The following is a 20,991-nucleotide window of genomic DNA, read 5'->3' as shown; positions in this document are numbered from 1 at the left end:
TGTGTGTCTAACAATTTGTTAAAATTGTGTATAAGCTAAGATTGCCTGAAAGGTCATGAACTTTCAGCTCTGGTGTTGTAGCTCAGTAGCTCTTTGGACTTATCTTTCAATGATGTGTGTTAACAGCTAGTGAAGAATAATATTTAATAGTTTGTCAGTCTTTAAACTTCATAAACATCTGATAGTTTAGCCATTGAAATGGCACTTCAGTGGGAATGGGTCCAAGCACTAAGTCCTCTTTCATAAGAAAAGGAGTACAAAATACTCCTCAGAAAATGACCTCGTTTCTAACCTTCTTTCCAGATACCTGCTGAAGCCATTGATAGTGCAGGTTATTGGGAAGTGCTCATAGTATTGCTGACTCTTCATGGAACATTTCATGATGTTTTGTGGATACTGGAGCCTAGGAAAACAGTTTTCCCAGGTGCTTGAAGGAAAGAATTAAAGTGTACCTGCTGTTGTTGACAAGATGCATGCATGTGAGATGTGATGTTTTGGTAAAGGCATGTTTGTAAGAGGCGTTGCCCTTCTTGGACCAATAAGCTGACCCTGTTCTTGGTTCAGCGACATAGTCTATAAAATGTGTGTACGTCTACAATAAATCTCTCCCTACTCTCTGAGAGGAAGCCATGCTGCTGTGCCTTTCTTTGCTGCTCCTATAGCAAACAGTGACAGTGTTTGGCCTTCTAAGTGCCAGCCCATGAAAAATATAATTTGTATCTTGACTCACTAAAATACAATGGCCATCTTTAATTCTCAAAATTATAAGGAAAGGTCAGAAACTGATTGCTATGTGTTCTCAGGTTCAGAAAGCAGATAACTAGTGGAAATTATTCTAAATTTTCATTAATTCCATGATTTTTAAACCCTTATAATAGGATACTTCTATGTATGATTTTTGATTGCTTAAGATTTTAAATCCTGTGCTTGAATGAGAACTAACCCAATTGCAAAACTGCCAAAGCATGAGCAGAACTGAGGATATACTTCTTTCCTTCTTGAAATTTCTATTCACATTAAAACAAAAAGGGGGTATTTTTCTCCTACATGGATATCACTTCTGGGTATCCTTGCTATAACTACTTTTGTAAATGATTTTACTAAGTGTAATATTCACAGCAAGCTTAAACAAAAAAGATTATTATAGGAATTGAAATTTTATTTTCAGGTTTACTTTCCCCAGACTCATCAAGAAACAAAAAAAAGTGAGACTTTTTTCTACCACTTTCAACCAGGAGAACCAACTGTTAATGCTGGACATTATTAGATTAATTTTAATATTTTTTGAAGAAAACTGGAAGCCCCTTGCTGATAAATCATGAACAGAAAGATGAAGTTCAGCAAGCAAATTTGTTACAAGTACTGTGTGTCAGCTAGGTTGGGAGCTGAAATAGCTTCATTAGAATATAAACCTCTCAAACTTCTCAATAGATACATAATAAATAATCACTGGGTATATGCTTTGATTACATTTAGGGAAAAATGCTGTGATACTACATATTGGCATTTGTCTTATTAGGCAAGTGTCATTTAGCATTAGTAGTCTCGTTACTTCAGATTGACTTCACCTGTGGCTGTATTTTCTGACAAGAATATAAATTAGTTGTTTAAGATATTGCACCTGCTGCTTTCAGGATGAAGGCTTAAATATAACCACTTTACTGAGAATTTTACCTTTTTCTGTGTCCTCTTTATAGATGTAACACATCACTATGGTGAGCTACTGGCAAAATGTACTTATTTTGTAATTGATGACAAGAATGTAGCATTTAATAAAATTATGTGAGTTTTCTTATGTGAAGTATCTTATTTCTGTAATTGTTAGGCATAATGTGTTTTTAATGGATGTAATAAGCATCTGATTCAGCATGTCAGCTTTTAAAAAAAAAATTCCCTTATACTCAGTTTTGGTTAACATGAGAAAATGAAAAAAGTACTTGTCTGGCCTTAACAGCTCACTCTGCATTTCTAGAAGGCCTTGAAGAAAAAAGGCTGTAAACACAGATGGCTGAGATCTGCAGTGTACAAAAGATGACTCAGTTCATTCATTTAACATATCCTTCTGGCCTTTGTAAGGTTAGAGTGCAGTTGCTTGGAAATCTCTGAATCCAGAAAGCTTTCCTAAGCTTAAATAGAGACAGAGTGCAGTGTAGTTTCAATTTCTAATAATGAATTTTCTCCATAGCTAAAGGACATTAAGGCCTCCATCCAATACAAAAGACAATGTTGAAGATAAACAGCTAGGGAAATAAAAGGGAAACACTGACTTCCAGAGAGCCATGGATTGGTTTGGAAGGCAAGATGATGGTGCTAAGGAAGACTTTGATTCTGATGAGTGGTAGCAGAACTGAGGAGATGAGTAGCTGGACCCAATCTAAGCAGTAACCAATCCAGTTGGCTCTCAGGAGAGGGAAAACCTCTAGCGAGTAGCAGGGATCTTCAACCTGTATCAAACTGTCCTTAGGGGCCAACGTTTGCAGGACTTGTTTCTCTCTTCAAAGCCACTGTACTTAGAGAAATTGAGATAGTCACTTCAGCATTCTTTTTAAAGCAGGTTTCGGGTTGTTCCTTCCTCTGTAAGTCACTTATAATGCAATAAGTGGTCAAGATTTTCCTTTTAAGCTTTGCCATTTGACTGAGACTTTAGGTCAAGTGGCATTTGTAATTTTCATGTTTTTGCCTATTGTTTAGTCTTGACTGGTAACAGAATCTGAGCCCACCCCCATACAGAATTCTACTTACTGCAAAGTAGCCAGTACTTTAGGGTTTGTGAAGTACTCTCACAGTCTAACTCACCTGCCTTGAAGTTGTCTCTTAAAAACACCTGAGGGGAAATTTACTAAGTGAAGGAAGCTTTCTCAACATAATTTTTCTATCTGAACTCTGAAAATAAGTTGTGTGGTAAAGGGCTTTAGGTAGCAAAGTCAACATTAGGTGTATAGAGTTCACTGAAAAACAAAACCAAATCCTATTTGGAATAAATTATAACTGGTAAAATGTAACCTCTTCTGACATCAGTTGAATAGCCTTGAAAAAGATGTCCTGGTGAAACATGGGGGTGTTGGATCCTTGCCCTTTTCCCAGTCACAAAGAAGTCTGGCAGAGGCTGCATGGTGACAGTTTGATGGCCCTGGAAGCTGTGTGCCAGCAGGGCTGCTTTCTATGAATATAGCATTTATGTTTGGGATAGACCACAGTAACATACACTGGCAGATCCATTTCTACAGCTTTTCTGGATTTTTCTCAGTCTAGTACCTTCAGGGAACAAATATGGACTTTGACTTTTATTTGTAACTCTCCCAGTCAAAGGTGTGGACAAATTGATGTGAGTGGTTGAATTTTTGCAGCTTAGAAAGTGACTGCTTGTCACTTCAGATTCATTAGTTGATTCTGACTGGGCTTCCATCTTGTTACTGACATAATAGCTTAAATCTGGCTGAAATTTTTTAGTTTGTAATCAACGAAGAGTATACATATGAATATTTAATATGGTACTTGTAGCAGATAGAAAATTGAGTTCTTTACTTTTAATGTTTCTTGTTTACTGACCCTACTCAAAGATGCTCCTATGGTGTAGGCAGGTATACCATATTATAGGAGAGAAAACTAATGTCCTTTCTGCCTTTATTTCTGTTCAGTGGTTGCAAACTTTGCTGTCTTCTCAGACTTGTTTGACAACTCTACAGTTACTGTCTTATTTAATATTATCACTAGATTTTAAAGTTACTTCAATATATGAGGAACTAACTTGACAATCAGATTGTGTCATTGCTCTTCTCTTCCCAAATAATTTGCCTTTGCAGTAGTGAAGATTTTAAAAAGTTATTACTTGCTGGTATGTCATGCAGTCCACTTGTTCTCATCTTATTTTCTCTGCCAAAAAGTAGTTAATTAGCTGAATAAGATGTCTTGCAATGAATCAATACTGAACAACGAAACAGACTTCAATACCTCCAGCAATGTATTTATAAGCTTGGGAGAGGTGAAAAAACAGATCATAATGTTTAGAGAGCAAACAAAAGGACAAAAAATAGTTTCTCACATGTTAATTTGAAATGAGGAAACACTTTTGCAATATGACTTGCCTCTGCAGTACCCTGCAGTGAAGCTGGGGTTTGTGGTTGTCTTATTTGGTGCATTACATTGGAGTGCTTTCAGGGTATATGGGAGTTTTTGTGTAATCACTTGTGATCCAGGTTGTGATTGCCATGGTTTAGAGGAATAAATGCAGCAAATAAGCCTCTAGTGATGAGCAACAAGTGACCTCACCTGAAGAGATGATTTATGGCTCAGATGAGCCATGCTCCCTACCTTTTGTCATTTTAAGTGCATTGGAGCATTCTTCCTGGCAGATTTCTCTGCTGTTGGTTTTGTAGGTTTTTCTCTAAATGGGTCTTTAAAAAGTAATTGGTAATTCCTATTGATATTGAAAGCAGAACAAGAAAGAACCATTTCAGTCTTTCTCTTCAGCATCATGGTCTTTAAAACTTTATTTTTTTAAAACGGTAATTAGCCTGTATTTCAAGGAAATGTTCTGTTCAGCTCAAATATGAACGATTCCTATTTCCTAATGTTATTGCACAAATAAATCAACGGCCGATTTCTTTCTAAGGTAGAGATTGTGGGACACAAAAGCCCCCTGAAAACACAACACTTTGTTATATGGCTTGGGAAGACCTACACAGACATTCTATGTATCCCTTAAGAAAACAATCTCCAGAATTCTCATAAGCACCTCACTACTGAGCTGTTTCTGCTCCATTTCATAAATGAAAAACAAATGGTTCTCTTGATAAAGAGAATGGGATAAATTTGCCAAACAGCTGTAATAAAAAAACCCAAGCCTTTTAGATGGAGCTCATGGGTTCTGCTCCTCACACTACTAAAATGTTAATACAACTGAACAATGCTAGTTTTAATTTAGTTGTGGCACAAATGTAATACTTACTGGCTCACAGGATCAATTTGAGGCTGAATTTTTTGTTAGATTCTTTTCTATGTCTTCTGTTGGTCAAGATAACATCTGATTTTTTTTACTACAGTATCTTAATGTTTTTATTAGATATTTAATGCATGGAATGCAATCAGTGAGAATAATTGCCACTATATGTAACTCTCAGCAGCATCTTTAGATATCTGAATCCCTCTCAGAAATGGCCTTATCTAGAATTTTCGCAGTAGTGAAGCAAAGCTTCCTTTGGCACTGAGACAAAAGTGTTATGAAAATCCTCTTGGTAAATTTGCAGTCATGATAGGTTTAGAATTTACCTTTCTACTGCTGTACAGACTCTGAAAGAAGCATATAAGGAAAATGTGGGTTTTTTAATAGGGTGAAAGTTGAATAGACCTTAAAGATTAAAGAATGGCAATGTATTGTGGAGCTCAAAGTATGTTACTGGCTCACCTAGTTTTGGGTAGAGGTCAGAAAGAAAATCACAATTTTGCTTTTCACAGCTGATTCTAGTAGCAAAAGGCACTTTCAGATAAGATTAGATCTTTTATTCAATGGCTCTTTCACAGGGGAAAAAAGGTCTTAGCCTGGTGCACTGATGTAACTCTTCACTGACTACAATCATGCAGAGATTTCTTTCATTACATGTTTTCCCTCTCAGCTGTTGTCTGAGAGTGGATTGAAATGGATATACCCACAAGACTGGTACAGATGGCTGTGTTCCTGGCTATTGCACAGAATTAATTGGTATTTTCTATTCCATATATGCCTTTACATTGTCCATATCTCAGTAGCTGACTGCATTGAGCAATCTATGTAACATATGTCACATGTTCTTTTTTTCTCCATGATCCTTTCCCCTGCAGTGGAAAGGTGTGTAGCATGTTGTCTTGCTCTGGGAGGATGACAAATAGATTTTAAGGGAACCTCCTGGGTCACTAGTTCTCATCTCTGGCTGTTGCAGAAACTTGCTTTACATAATACTCTCATGAGCTGAGCAAGCTCCAGTCAAACATCAGACTTCTTCATGCTGGACAGCTGTTGTGCTGCTTTGATATAAGGATTAGAAATCTTTCATTTTAAGCTGCAGATTTTCTGCCTTGTTTTTTGCCTATTCCATCTTGTATTCATTTTGTTCCTGATCTTAATTAGCTTTTTTTCCTTCTAGACACTGTCACACTCACTGAATTTATAGACACCAATCTTTCTCTTAGCATATGTTTTGGTAGGCTGTTGTACTGTTAGTATGGGTTTGACTGTGTTTGAGATAATTGTTACTGCATCAAAATTAGAGCTGAGAAAAATCATTCCAATGGATTTAGTTTTTCATTTCTTGCAATCATTAACTTGAACTACAGCAGAATTAGTGCTGTACTGCTGTATGACAGAACCCTGACTTAAAATTTGGGTGAGAAACCTGCTATATATTTTTTAATATGCATTGCCTAAACATCTAATAGGATTCAGTTTCGTCTTCTGTCCCTCCTTAAATAAGACTTTAAGAATAATCCTAGTGGTTTCAAAGGGGTCTCTGTTGAACCAAATTCCACACGAAATTGGGGAAATATATCCTTCTGAAGCATAAAGTTCTTGCTAATTGCAAGTTGGAGGTGAGATTGTTCTGCTTCTGCCTGAGGCAAATCATCAAAGCAGTATGGCTCAAACTGTACTTGCCTTGGAGTAAGTGCCTTGGTGACTGCAGGTCCTGGCCTATAAATACCTGGAAATTCCTCCATCTGTGTCATCCTCAGCATGTGACAAGGCTACCGTGTTTACCCAAGTACAGGGTTGTGGGATGGGGCTGCAGTGCTGAGCCTACAAGGTGGGCTGCTTGGTGTGAGTTCCCACCAGGCACAGATCTTCCCCTCCTCCCACAGCCATGCAGGACTGCTGCTCTGGAGTCTGTCTGGCTCACAGAAAAAAAAAGCAGAATTGACCTGATTTCTAGCCTGTGACTCAACATCATATTCAGCAAAGAGGCCTCAAATTTATGACGAACTAGGGCAGTTCAGTGCAAAGGGCTGGGGAACTTCAGTTTTGTATTTGACACTAGACCTGTCAGGTTTGTCTGCAACTTAGTATGACAATGACTGTCATAGTGTGTCTGCGTAGTGTTGATCTGTGGCAAATGATCCCTGTTTCTGTAAAAATTAAATTATTTCTACTGGGTTTATACAGAGTACCTGAACTGTATTCCTGTGTTTTCTTTCTGATGGTTATACATTTGAGGAGTTTTAATTTGTTTTTTTGTGAAGAAATTTAGGCTGATTCAGAAGTCTTCCTCTTTGCAATTTGCTGTTTCAAACAGTTGTTGAAAACAGGGAAGTCCTCTTTAATTACCCCTCGCTTGAAAAGGTCTGGGTCTAGAAGTAATCAGTGTATCTGATTTTACTCCTTCATTAAATTAAGGAAACATTATGAATATGGATAGTACCAAATTAATGATGCTTTTTGAACCATTTCTTGTTACTGTTAATAGATATGTGGATTTTTTTTTAATCCATCTGTTCCTCTTGAATGATGGATGTTCATCATAAGTTCTGTGCTCATGTCAAGCATAAAATATTCAAAGAAAACTTGGGGTTTCACCTGTTTCTATAGCAGAAGGCAGTCTGAGTTTTACAAAACTGTTGGTTTGGCTTGCTGAATGTATAAGTAGAAATGAATCAGTTCTTATATATATAGTTTGAACAACACAGTTCAAGCACTTCTGTCTTGGAAAGGGTTATTTCTGAAGTTCTTTCAGTTAGAAAGTCTCCTAGTCTGAGACATCATGAAGTCTGAATTTTAGCTGTCATGAACACTTCTTGGTCAAATTAATGTGACTTGGAAAATATTACCAGATCAGTGGATTTTGATACAGATAGCTTTATATTAAATTCTTTTTCCTCTTTCCTATTACTGTTTTCCTAAACTAGCTCGGCTGCAGGTTTTGCCATAAAAACGTTAATAAAACTTCCCTCTTACTGTCTGATTCTACCTATCCACTTGTTGTTAAATATCCCCTTTACTATCCATTGTTAAGTCAATGTAAGAGAAGGAACTTGGCTGTCTCTAGTTCTGCTAAGACCTACTGATATGTGGTTATCCTGTTGGTCCACTGAACTCAGAGCGTGTTCACTTTGATGGATCTCTTTTCTCTTCCTTCTGCTAATGCTGCTTGATTTTGTGGGGGGCAACTATCAATTTCCCATCGCAGTTCAATTTGTTAAATGCATGATGTAATTTTTTTTAACAGGAAATTATGGGGAAAGTGGAATGGAGGCCTTTAAGGAGTTGGCTGCCCAAGAGGGTCTCTGCATTGCTCACTCTGACAAGATCTACAGCAACGCTGGTGAGAAGAGCTTTGATCGCCTGCTCCGCAAGCTGCGAGAGAGATTACCCAAGGCTAGAGTGGTGGTTTGCTTCTGCGAGGGAATGACAGTCAGGGGGATCCTCATTGCCATGCGGCGCCTGGGAGTGCTCGGGGAGTTCCTGTTAATTGGAAGGTAAGGCTCTGAGTGTGCTTTTTCTGCCTTTCCTTTCCCTCTCATCCTGTAGGTAGGCCTTTGATTTCAGAACTGTGCAGCTTAAGCTACCAGTAAGCTCCATATTTAATTGTCTAAGGAATGAAAAAAAAGTGGCAAGATGGTAGAGCAGATTGTCAGAAAGGAGATATGGAGATGTATGCCAGCTTGATCAGTGGTGATAGCTTTTGCTGAACTACATGTTAATTACTAACTCTTTTATATGGATATATGACATTACTGTTTTTGTGCTTTTGCACACTTGAGAGGAATACTTCATGGACAGATTTTTAGACCTGAAGCAGGGAGTGAAGAATTATGGTTTCAGCATGTGATCTGCAACACGTGACAAAACTTTGTATTTAACGAAGGATGACCCCTCCTAATAATTTGAAACTCCAATTACCCAGTGTTCTTGATTATTGGAACTTTTTCCAGTCTTATGATTACAACCTTGCATTCTCGGTTGTACACTTTATGGTGATCTTTGCTGTTGAAAGCTGGGGCGCTGATTGTGTAGGTGGGTTTGGTTTTTAAAACATCAAACTTGCTGATAGCTAAATGAGCACGCATGCGTGTTTTTATATTAGCAGAGTAACAGTGCAGATGTATGTTGGACAAAAAAAGACTGTTTTTATCAAAATGAGAATGGTTGCTTTGGTTTACTAGAGTTTCTTTGTAGGTATTCACTGAAACATCATAACTTTAGTTTTATCACATACTTTATCCACAAGTCCGTTCTTGTGATAATTCTTATTTTGAGCCTTCGTTGACCTTCACGTTGGTTTCTGCAATGCCTTTGTCTGTTTTTGTTTTGATGAACATTGCTCAAACGATGAGGATGGATATTTTCTGTCTTCTGTTAGATTGATAATGTCTGCTTTAATCCTTCTATTTACTCTGTTTCTTGATTTGTAATTTTAACATTCCTTGAAGGAATGTTTAAATTAAGTCCTTCAAGGCCTTTGTCAGTTGTTTCCATGCCTACTTAGCTTCTGTTATCTGATCTTATCAGCCTTCCTTTTTATCCTATTCTTTCCCTAAAGTCTCTTTCTTTCCTGACCGGGGTCCTCCCCTTTTACTCTGTGCTATGGTATTGTCTTCCCCTGAGTGTATTCTTCTTCAAATCCCACAGTTGTGATCTCTACAAGTCAGATACCTACTCTGGCCTAAGGAATAGAGTGAAAGCATTAAGCTACTCTCATCAATTTTTGTTGCAGTCTGTTTCTCTCTATTTGAAGGTTCTAGAGTGTCTCTAGAAGGTTGTGAAGATACAGCACACTTAGAGAATTATCAGTGCTAAAATGAAACAAAGAGTAAGACTGTATTGAAAATGGTGTGTTCCAGACAGTGCACATGTGGTTCAAGTGCATCGTTTAGTTTGCATCAATTGAAATGAATAAAGGAAGGCTTTGGGAGTGACATGTTCTATGTGTAGGTTTTCAGTGAACAGAAGAAACAGAGTATAATAAAATTAGTCTCAGTGACAGCATCACTGGTCTTTAGTAAACTTGCTGAAGCTTTGGGCAATGCTGTGCTTTATTAATGTATTGTCACTGTAGTGGTGTCTCATTGCTCACTGATTTTGGTGCTCCATCTTGCTGCTGATAATGTAGAGAACCAAATAAATGAAAACTCCTACATTAAGCCACAAACCTTGGCTTCCTATTAGACAATTGGATCCCCTACTCCTTGGATATGTGGAACATTTAAGCTTTAAATTTTGATGTCGAGCTCTTACCAAACATAACACTGGTGCATCAGCTTCAGTTGTTGGTTTTAGAATTTGTCCAACAGTGTAGCTCCGAGCTTTTTGTCAGAAATGATCACCTATTAAATGGAATTTCTTTGGAAAGCACTATGTATTTTTCAAGTAGATTTTCACATACCCTTCTTTCATGCTGGTAATTGAGTATGGGAGACTCCTTTTTAGGGCTGAGTGGGTTCTGTTGATTGTAAAACAGGCTGGTTACTGGTTTGCATAGTCTGGATTGTGCACAACAGCTGGTTGAAATAATAAGTATTATAGGGCTTGCACATGTTCTTATGTGCTTGCAGAACTAAAAGAAGTTTCCTTTGAATTGTCCTAATTAAGTGATTTTAAAAAATGGCAAATTAGCAAACTTATGAATAAGTAAGTTGCAGTGGAACTGCAGTGCTATGAATTTGGTCATCTATATACAAACAGGAAGCAAGGCACACATTAACAGTACTTTGATGTGCTATTTAGTCTTTTTTATTCAAGTACCCAGCTAAGCAAGAAATGAAGAGCCTTTTAAGAACATCCTTTTAATTGAGGGAAGTGGGAGTGAATGTGAAATCAAGTTGTTGGTTTGGTGTTTTTGTTTTTGTTTTTTTTTTTTTGCAATAATGATCTAAACAAAGCCTTTCGTTTACTCACAGGTTTATTATCAGCCCATACTCTGCTCTGACTCACTATAAAGAGAGCCTTTGCAAAGGAACACCTGGATAAATAGTTCTCTTTCTGCTACACTTTCAATATTTCTATTTATCAAAGTAGACAAGAACATCTTAGCTTAACTAAATTCATGCTATCAGAGAGCTGAGAACTAAATTTGACTTCTGAATCTGAAGTTCAGTCTCCTTTACTACTGGAAGTGAGAATCTGTTATTTTAGTGAGAAGGGAATTCCTCTCTCTGAATCTGAAGGGAAGCTGGAATTAAGGCAGTACAATAGATGAGGTTACAATCCTGCCTGTGGCAGAATGGCAGATATTCTGGAATCAATAGAGTTGAAATGTAGCAGAGAATCAGTGAGAATTGATTCAATTATGAAATAATGATGAACTATAAAAGGTCTAATAATGAAAGGGAAAGAAGGCAAAACTTGGTCATGTTTTTTGTTTAAACATAAATATTAGAATAGAACTGGAGTAAGCAATGGTAAAAATCATGCTAAAAATTTAACTGTATGCTTAAGGGAGTTCAGGTGATAGAGCTATTAGCAGAAATTAATTTTGATGTGAAGAGATTGCATAGGAAGATGTTCAACCTCCTGTCTCTAATCATGTTTATGCAGGCCACTGGGTTTTATGTTACTTAAGAAACATCAATTAGGTTTTGTGAGAATCTAATAGATTGATCAATCTCCTGTATATCCTCTGAGATCATGCATCAAGAAAAGGCATGTAACTGGCTCTTCAGCATCTGTATGGCTAATGCAAAGCAGATGAAAAACAAATGAAATAACCAGTTTTAAGAGATGCTCTGTCATGGGAGAAGAGCAAGTTTTAGATAAAGTTTGAAATTAAAATGCTCTTTCACTATTTGTTCTCCAACTCCTGCACTCTATGGTTTGTGTAAAAGTATGAGGAACTTTACAAAGCACATGCTGTTTTTCAGTACAGTCCTTTGTAAAGGACTAGATACTACTTTACTACTGTAGACTTTCTAATGCTTTACAGTCTCCGTTAATGTTGCTATATGGGCTGTTATAGAACTATAAACTTTAAGTGTCAGTAGAGTGATCTCTCCTGAAAGTGTGAATGCTTAGCAGTGAAGGCATGGTTAGATTCTCTGCTGTCAACCTACTGTGAAGGGCAAATTGGTTCTTTCTATGTATCTAATAAAACTCATTTTGCATAGGATGATGGAGCTTTCAGAGTACATACTGTGGTGAAATTTTTTCTGACTGTCCCCCCCGCTTCCAAAAGCCTCCATTAATAATGGTTTTGACACTTAAATTCACACTTTCTAAAAGATTGACAAGGTATTATCATAGTAAACTGTTTGGTCCTATTATCTGACATTGCTGGATAGAGCTTGATAGAACTTGATTGCATCCAAGTGTGAGAGCAAACAACTTGTTGGTGAGTTGACAGAAATGTGACCTGCTGTGGTCAATCCCTGGGCAGCAGGATATGTGGGAGGATTTTGGCAGATCCCTAGGGCAGTTATCACTTTCCAAGGCCTGGGGTTTTATGGCAGAGCACACATGTGATCCCACTAAACTGGTACACCATTTGACAGAGGAATGCTTTGCCTACCCCAATCATATCCATCACTTCTTTAGCACTGAGCCTATTCAGCTATTTTCAGCTCCATCACAACAGAGGAAGGAGGGCCTCTGCACTTGAGGACACCACGGCTAAGGCAGGGACCCAAACTCTATCTACAATAATCCCCCCAGCTGTCAAAAAGTGGTAGCAGAAACCAATGGATCCATATCATCGTTTAGTGAGGGAGGTGAAGGAATCTGATCAGGAAGCTGGTCTTTCAGCAAGGAAGCAGAAGGAAGTGACAGAAGTTTCTCACTGTTTGAATCTATCTTAATTGGCAAGAAATTGTTCTAATTGGCCCCAAGTTGAGTCTCTTGCCTGTAATGATATCTGTTAAGCAACCTCTCTTTCTGTATTTGAACTTGTAAATTTTTTTCTGTTTTCTACCTTTGTCCTGTTCAGTAGGGTACCTGGTAAGCACCTGGCTGAGCATTTGGCTGCTGGCCAAGGTTACAGTTGAGATAGGTTGCACTGCCAAAAGCATGATGTTATGTATTTATTTCTCTTTCATTCAGTTCTGACATCACAAACAACGTAAGAGTATCACAAATACCACCTCACATATGTTGCTAAAATTGCCTGTCTCTTGGCCCCTGGTGCCAGTGGCTCATGCTTTACTTATAAAATGACTGAGAATAGTCTGCTGATGGAATATTCTTCGTAAAGAAGATGACCATCAGAGAATGAAGAACAGTACAGCATCTTTCAGCTAGTTAAAAGGACAGTCAGTAAATGTACCATGTCTTCATTTGTCACATGGGCTGCCCTGTATTTATGGAAAATCAATGACAAATGTCCATATTCTCCTAAAGCAGCTGAAATGTTTTGAGGGGCCAATGTGTTTAATTCTGTTAAGAAAACATTTGCTATTTTTAGGTATTCAAGAGATTACAAAGAAATCCATAAGAACCAACAGTATGTTGTCAGTGGGGGAAAAGACCCTGCCTTGTGCTAGCAAAAATTATCTAGGATAGCTTTGGGCCTTATAAAACTAACAAAAATAGTAGATATGGTGAAGTATTACTCATGATACTGTTTCATGCCAACTTGCTATGAAAGGGAATGTGATAAGAAAACTGGTAGTAATCCAGCACTGTCAAATGTTTGAGCCCAAACCATTCCACTTCCATTTGCTGTTTTTTGAGAGTCTGGGTGGTCAAACTCAGTAGTTTGAGAGTACAAAGTAAAGATGACAACATAATTGGCATGCTGAAAATAAAAAGAAAAATAGTAATTTAAGACCTGAAGGTTTACTTCACATCCATTTTGCTGTAGAAAGAGGACTATTTTTTTTCCTGGTACCTCCATGACCAAAGATGTTTAGAATGACTACTTGTAATTTTTCTGTTGTTGACGCTCCAATTTAATGGAAGAATGGAAGACTGTGTTTAAAGAAATGTTTAGATGTAATCAGAGGTTTAGCTGGCTTTGGGTTCTAATTCCAATATTAAAATTGAGGTAGATTCTGTGAAATTCTAATAATAGTAATAAGTGGTAATCATAGAATTACTAATTCTAGTAATAAGTGGTAATCATTTTTCAAGTACTTTGAGTCCAACTGAAGTTGGCATCTAAGCAAAGTATTGTCAATTAAGATAGTCCCACCTGCCAACATCAGACCATTTCTTGAACATTATCAAGGTTTGTAACAGGATCCATTGCTGACTTTAAAGCCTGAAATGTCAGAACATGTTCCTAGAAAACTTTATACCTTATTCATGGTTCATTTAGCAGTTGCAGTCTATCATCTGTTACTATGACAAGAGTTTATAATTTGTGTGGATGAAAACAGAATTGCATGATGCAAGAAGACTGAGCAAGCATATTGTTTACCCTCTAGCCTACAATAACATTGAACCATGTTAAAAGGTGATTGCATATTAAGTGCAAATTAAATAGCAGTATATTTGAGCAGAACTGCGTTTTGATTCTTAGTAAAAAAAGCAATGCTCACATTTACAGAGACAAGAAAATACAAAGACATATTTTTATGGTGTGATTTATGTGTTGCAGTAGGCAATTTTTTAAATATGGGGTGTTCTTTTGTCTTTTCACTTCTTGTTTCTATGTGGTGCGTTAAACAGGTTTTGTGTGTAGTTAAATCTCTTTCCTATGGGCATCCAGAATTAGTTTTAAAAACATGTATTAACCTTTAGCGATTTCTGTGTATGTACTCAGTGCTTTAAATGAGGATGAAATGTATAGAAGTTGTAGGTGAAATATGGTGCTTTTGTTGGTATGACTCATTTTTATTGAAAGCTGCCTTGTTTTTTTGGTAGCTCAAAATGAGATTTTGTTTTATGCAGTAAAAATAAGCACAGACTAGTCAATTTCAGCCCAGGTGTCTGTTATTCCTAGTTCTTCACAGAAGACTCTAGCAGACAATTTTCAGTATGGTGCTTGCTAAAGTGAATCCACTTTAGATGAAACAGATCACATCACCAACAGGTGTGAGACTCTTCTAGCAATCCATGTAAATTCCTGTGCACCACTCCAGAAAAGGTCTTATACTGACAGACATGAAATACTAGGTCTCCAATAGTTGGAAAGTATAGGAAGAAGCCCAAACCATTCATCAGTCTTCTGGGTTGATTTTTTCCTTATCTTTACAGTTTTGTCTTCACATGACAATGTAGCCAAAGACTTCTGGAAAGAATCATGTTTATAGGGATTTAAGGTTGTAGGCCATGCAAATGTGAAATGGTATGTTTAAACTGTACTTGAGTCTGCTTGCAGACTATCTGTGGTAAGAAATAATCTAAATTTTATATTCTATTAATTAAAAGCAGCTTTGGGTATCTTTTGCTCTTGGACAACAGTCATATGTTGCTGTGGTGTCTATACAGAAGCTTGAAAGACATGACTTTCCAGGCTGTTGCTCAGAAGACTAGATGTCATGGATTACAAAAATTGTGATGTTTTAACAAAACCAGAATACACATATGACTAAAATAGAATTAGCATGGATTACTAAAATATTGACTTGTAAGTTAAGGTGTTTTAAACAACTAAGTATTTACTTTATTAAAAATTATATGAAAGCTTGTTGGCTTGACAAACAGGATATGAAAACATGTTTTAAAGCAATATACACTGTTTAATGGTAGCCATTAATGTACTTATTTCATAAATAAGAGAGTTGAGGACTAGTGGTTTTGTTTCTGAAGTTGTAATGCAATTAATTATCAAAGGACAGGAATGCTATCTTTTACTTGCTTAAGTCACTGGAATAGGAGAGGAAATAAAAGCATATGACTAAGTGTCTTAAAAATATTCCAAATGTGATGCTTGAACTTTACTAGTAAAACTTGTGGGGAAAGAACCCCTCACATTTCCAGATTTCTTTAAAAATTCTGGTATAGTGGGGCAGTTTATGCTTCTTATTTAGCAAAGGAAAGCTAAGACTTGGTTCAGTGTTTTCAAATTGTCTTGACACGGGCTCTGCAGGAAGAGTTATCTAAGCTAGTAATGTCCAAGAGAATGCAAGGACCAACCTTGGCAGAAATAATTTAACTTTAAGTTTTCTATAAAGTTTTCCAACACTGAAAATGTGCAGTTTGAGATCTGCTTGTTGTCTATGAACTAATATGGATGTTAGGTAATTGAGTTGTTAGGTAGTGCTGTATGTTAATGGCTTATTTATTAGGCAGTATATGTTTTATTGTGTCCCTGCAGAAATGCTCTGCAGGTGTTGGATGGATGCTTCTCAGCTGGAGGATTGTTGTACTTTTCTGTGAAAGAATCATATAGAATGATGTTATTTCAAGGGTCTTTACATAACTTATGTAGGGCCAGACCTTGTCAGGTATGTGTCTGTGAGGCTGAAGTTTTTCATAAATGGTTAAGAACCAAAGCAAGTTTCGATTTTCTTGCAACAGCTAAAATAAAACCCTAATATTGTGACCTTTCAAACTTCTACAGTTTGCTTCCAGTTCCTTTTAGTGCTCAAATAGAAAAGAAACTTCTCTAAGTTCTGGTAAAAACATGAGCAAAACCCTCACTCAAAATACACAACTCTATCATTTTTTGTAAGCTTTATTTCTTATTCTAAGCAGAAAATTCATTACTTTTAAAAAAGGAAGAACAGAAATTTAAGTTTAATCTTACCAGAGTTAATCATAATAATTATGTATTATTTAAGAATAATTATTTTCATGTTTCTTGACATGTCTTCGTATGAAAATAGATTTTCCCATTGCAATATGTCATCAACTGTTAGTGACAGTTCTAGTCTTTGGAACACTAGAAAAACATTGATAATAGAGTTCAGCTATTGGCTAAAGATAAGGATAATTGCCTGAGCTGTGCCCATATAAACAACGCTTATTTTGACAGGCAGAAGCACACCAAGAGGCAAATAATTCGTTGCAATTGAAGCAACTTTTTCCTGCATACTGGAAAGGAGGGAATGGAAAGCTTTAGCACTCCTGTGAATAATCAGTTGGCTGCACTTTCAGTGCAGAAACGTAGTGCTTGTTTAAACCTTTGGCTCATTGAGCAGAAAAGTTAAAATAAAGAGCAGGGTATTATGCTGTGGAGAAAGGTTAAGGGCATTTGTAAAAGGAAGGAAAAAAATTAGTGAAAAATAGGCAGTCTATAAAAGTATATGGCCTAATGGCCTTTGCTGGAGAACCCTGGTACATTTCCAAGGCTGGAAAATGTGCACAACTTTCAGCAGTCTGAGGAGCTGAATTCATCTGAAGGGAGGCTAAACCTGAAGTATCTTTATGAACATGCACTGTGAAAATTTTAGGTAGTGCCTATGTTGTGATTTGGCAGCCAAATATGTAATGTCTCAAAAGTAGAAATTGAAGTGGACTGAAGGCAATTGGCCTATGTTGATAGATTCCTAGTCTGTTGGTTTTCTGCTGAATTTTTCAGCCAAGAAAAAGCCTTTCAGTTTCTGAGGCACAGTAGTGCTTTAGGACCCAATGATGTCAAGAACTTGTTACACAAAATCAAAGCTGGCTCTTTCATGTTTCAGTGTTGTCTTTTCAGCACCACCAGTCTATTCTGCTATAAGACTAAAAGACTGGCCAGCTCTTGGCCATGTTTCACTACAGCCTTTACTTACCTGCATCTTAGTTCAGTTATTTGTATCTGAGAGAGGAAGAATTAAAAGAAGAATTTTGTTTCAAAGCCTTGCAAATTCACTGCTGCCTGATAAGTGACCTGGCACTTATTTTAACTGACTTTAAGCCATATGCATTATTCACTATGAGCTATTTGTGGGTAAGCTTTGATACCTAGGGCTCATACAGTTATTTTCCATGCTGGTGCTTGATTGTATTTATTCATTCCGTGGGGAGTCAGTTTTAAGGGGTTTTTCTTCCTGGCTCTCTTTAAGGATAATACTGGAAGGATGTAATGCAAGTCAGTGCTAGAAAGAAAATACACTACTGTTGTTTTGTTTAATAGAAATGGAGTGAGTGATTTTTTTTGTTTTTTCTGCTTTGCAGAATAAAACAATTCCTTGGTTTCATTGCGAGGATGAGGCTTAAAAATCATCTCTTGCATGTCAACATGAGGATCAGGAAAGCTGTATAATAGGTCAAATTGAAGCGATTCTGTGTGCAAAAATATGAATGTGACTCCAGTTATGATTTCTGCTTATTTCTCACTGCAGGGTGAATTAATATGGGTTGCCTTTTCTAATCTATACCTTTTCTCTACTCTTCCTTTTGTGTCTGTCTCAATATACACTTGTAGCTGCTTCCTTACTGTTATATATTACTTGCATTCTTCAGTTCCTTGCATACTGCATTTTGTTCCTTGCATCTTCATCCATCTTTTCTTGGTTTTTCTGCCCCATTTACCTGAGTCTGGACTTTCTTGAACCCTTGAGCACCTGCTATTTTGTGCAGTAAAAAGTATGTAGTGCTGGTATAATTTCCTTTCTGTTAAGTCATGAAGAGTTTTAGCATTTCCTTAATCAGATATGGAGATAAGGAAAACTTGCTCTTGAAAACCTTACTTGTATAAAGGAGATGCTTGAGGAACAGGTTCATTTCATAGCTCTTCTGCATCATCTGCTTCTTTTGTGTTTGGCAGATGAGCACCCTACACCTAAAGCCATAATTACGTAAATATACCCATTTAGGAACACTATCCTCTTTTTGTTTGTGGATGTGAAACCAGCAGAGGCCCTCCCCCTCAAAAGTAGCTATGCAGCTACGTAAGACTGGTCCTTTTGTTGTTTTCAACTGTTCTTGATGGTTTTTGCATTATTATTTCCATTAAAAATACAAGATGGAGTATTAGTTACATTAACCACAGTTCCTTATACAGAGCTGAAATATTGTGACTTGAATCTGGTCTCATACACTATCCCTGGTATTTTGAAACTAAGTTCTGATGAGAGGCCATGGTATAAGGGAGAGAGACTCGGCCAGTGATGTGACTTTGGAGGTTGACATTTGATCATTCTCAGATTTGCCATCTGAGTGCATGTGAGGACTCACTAAGAGGTAGCATAATGTAAGCAAACAAACTGAAGGCCACAGTCTATTGAAAGCTCCACTGCTAAGGCCAGTACCCAGACTGGTTTCTAGTGGAACACCTAGAGTGCAAAACTAAAAGTGTTAATCTGTTTGCATCTCAAAGGAGTTTGTCTCAGCAGGGTGATTACACCATATTTTAAACAAACCTTGAATGGCAATGGAGAGTATGCAGTATTTACAAGACAGAGGATAGAGCACAAGGTTTCTCAAGAGGTCTATGTCCAAGTATGACTGATTTCTCTTATCTGTTTGCCATTATGTTTATGGGAAAACTTTTTAGATGGGGAGACTTAAGTAATTGTTCAATCAGCTATTCCAGCAGGGTAAAAATTGCAGCTGTAGAGAGATATAGGCAGACTTAAGAAGGAGGAAAGATAAAAGTCTAAGCAAGGACAAGAGGTAGTACTAAAATGCAAGAAAGAAAAACATCCATTATAGGAAGGCAAATAGAATGTGGAAGTGGGGAGAATGAGTTATAAAAGACTGTAGTTGATGAGTTTTGTTTATAGGCAATGACTATTTTTTTCTGATCTAGACTGAGATGTTACATGAAAAACCAGACTCATGACTCTAAACTGAAAAAGTGGTGGACTGTTAACCCATCAGGCTTCCATATAAGAATGCTTTTCTTGAACTGAACCTCTCCAGTAGAATTTCAGGGGCTGAATTCTATTTTCATGCTGCTGTGATAGTTTCATGAGGGACACTCTGGGCTCTTAAAGCAAGTGTGATATAAGAATATATTTCTGATATGATCTTACCTGTAAAAAAGAGAAATATCCATATGTTCTAGGACTGTTTGTTGATGGTAAATATCCAGTGCCTGCGATTCAAATTAAGATGTTTTACTTCCACTCTTTTTCTCCTCTGTGGAGCAATGTATCTCCTAGAATGGAGTCTGGCTATTTTGTTTTCCAGCCAGGTGATTGACATTTCTTGTGTGTTTTTTTTTTTTTTTGTCCTTGGTATAGAAATTCCAGATGTTCTTGTTTAGATCTTCCTAAGCTATTAACTGTGAGAAAAACTAAGTGGTGTCTGTGAGTTTGCAACATTAGTCTGAATATATGAGAATGTCTTCTATGTACTTTACATTTGCTGGATTTGAATTGAGTATTTCTAATGGAACAGGGAATATGAGTCTACCTAGTTTCATTTTCATTATTTATGTTAGATATAGCATCATGTTTGTCCTCGTGTTGTTTTCTAAATAAATGCACTGTTGTTAAAGTCCTGCATGTTTCAAATGCTTTGGGGAAAGGACAATTTTATAGGTCAGTGAAGTGCCAGACAAAGAAGGGTAGTCTTGGCTCATAACTGAGTCTGCTAATCACTACTGCAAATAGTAATTTTTAAAACTGACTAAAAATATTTTAGGAAATAATGTACAGCATATACCAAGCAGAAGAGGAAGATAAAATAAAACTTTCTTAAGCACGTTTAATTTGATGTTCCATGAGGGTCATAGCCCCACTGTTTAAGTGGTGTTCAGCATCAGCAGGAACAGCTGTGCCTCAAGTCCTGATAACCATGGAAAGGGGAGCTGGAAGAAGAAAGTGTTTATTCAAGTGCTGTGGCTCTTTCAGACTGTATAGGCACACTGATGAAAGCTTCCATTTCTCTGACAGAGCTCCAGAAACAGATTCTGCAAGGTGATGAAAACCTACCTAAAGTCTCCTTTTCCTGGCATGAGGCAATGAAAGTTGTGCTATTAAATCTAGTTCTTCATCTTTTAAGAATTGAAGCTTTCTTTATCCAGAGTCCTTGGATTAGTGGAAACAGGATTTGTGATCCCCTGGTAATATTCACAGTTCCTTGTAATAAGTTATTCTGAGATTGCAGTTTCCACTGAAGAATGTGGTTGTTTCATTGCAAGGTGTTCTACCCGATTAAAATCTACTTTTCCCATTAACCTCAAATCACTTTGAGTCCCTAGACAAGCAGATCTTCATATACCTGCTCCTTACCTATCTGAATTCTCCAACTTTCTGCTTCTGGCAGCCTCTAAAATAAACTTC

General features: G+C 37.1%; 1 protein-coding gene across 3 annotated transcripts in view; it reads left to right on the top strand.

The window, feature by feature from the left end:
- GRM1 (glutamate metabotropic receptor 1) overlaps positions 1–20,991 on the top strand; it is a 180,873-nt gene that overhangs the window by 29,588 nt on the left and 130,294 nt on the right. For all 3 annotated transcript variants that reach the window (XM_088161597.1, XM_088161599.1, XM_088161598.1), the window contains exon 3: positions 8,190–8,439. In XM_088161597.1, the coding sequence (XP_088017723.1) occupies positions 8,190–8,439 (250 nt within the window). The remainder of the gene's footprint in view (positions 1–8,189; positions 8,440–20,991) is intronic.

Source organism: Sturnus vulgaris, chromosome 3, assembly GCF_052056855.1.
Source record: "Sturnus vulgaris isolate bStuVul1 chromosome 3, bStuVul1.hap1, whole genome shotgun sequence".
In the NCBI taxonomy this organism is placed as follows: Eukaryota; Metazoa; Chordata; class Aves; order Passeriformes; family Sturnidae; genus Sturnus; species Sturnus vulgaris.
This window is presented reverse-complemented; position numbering and strand designations above follow the sequence as displayed.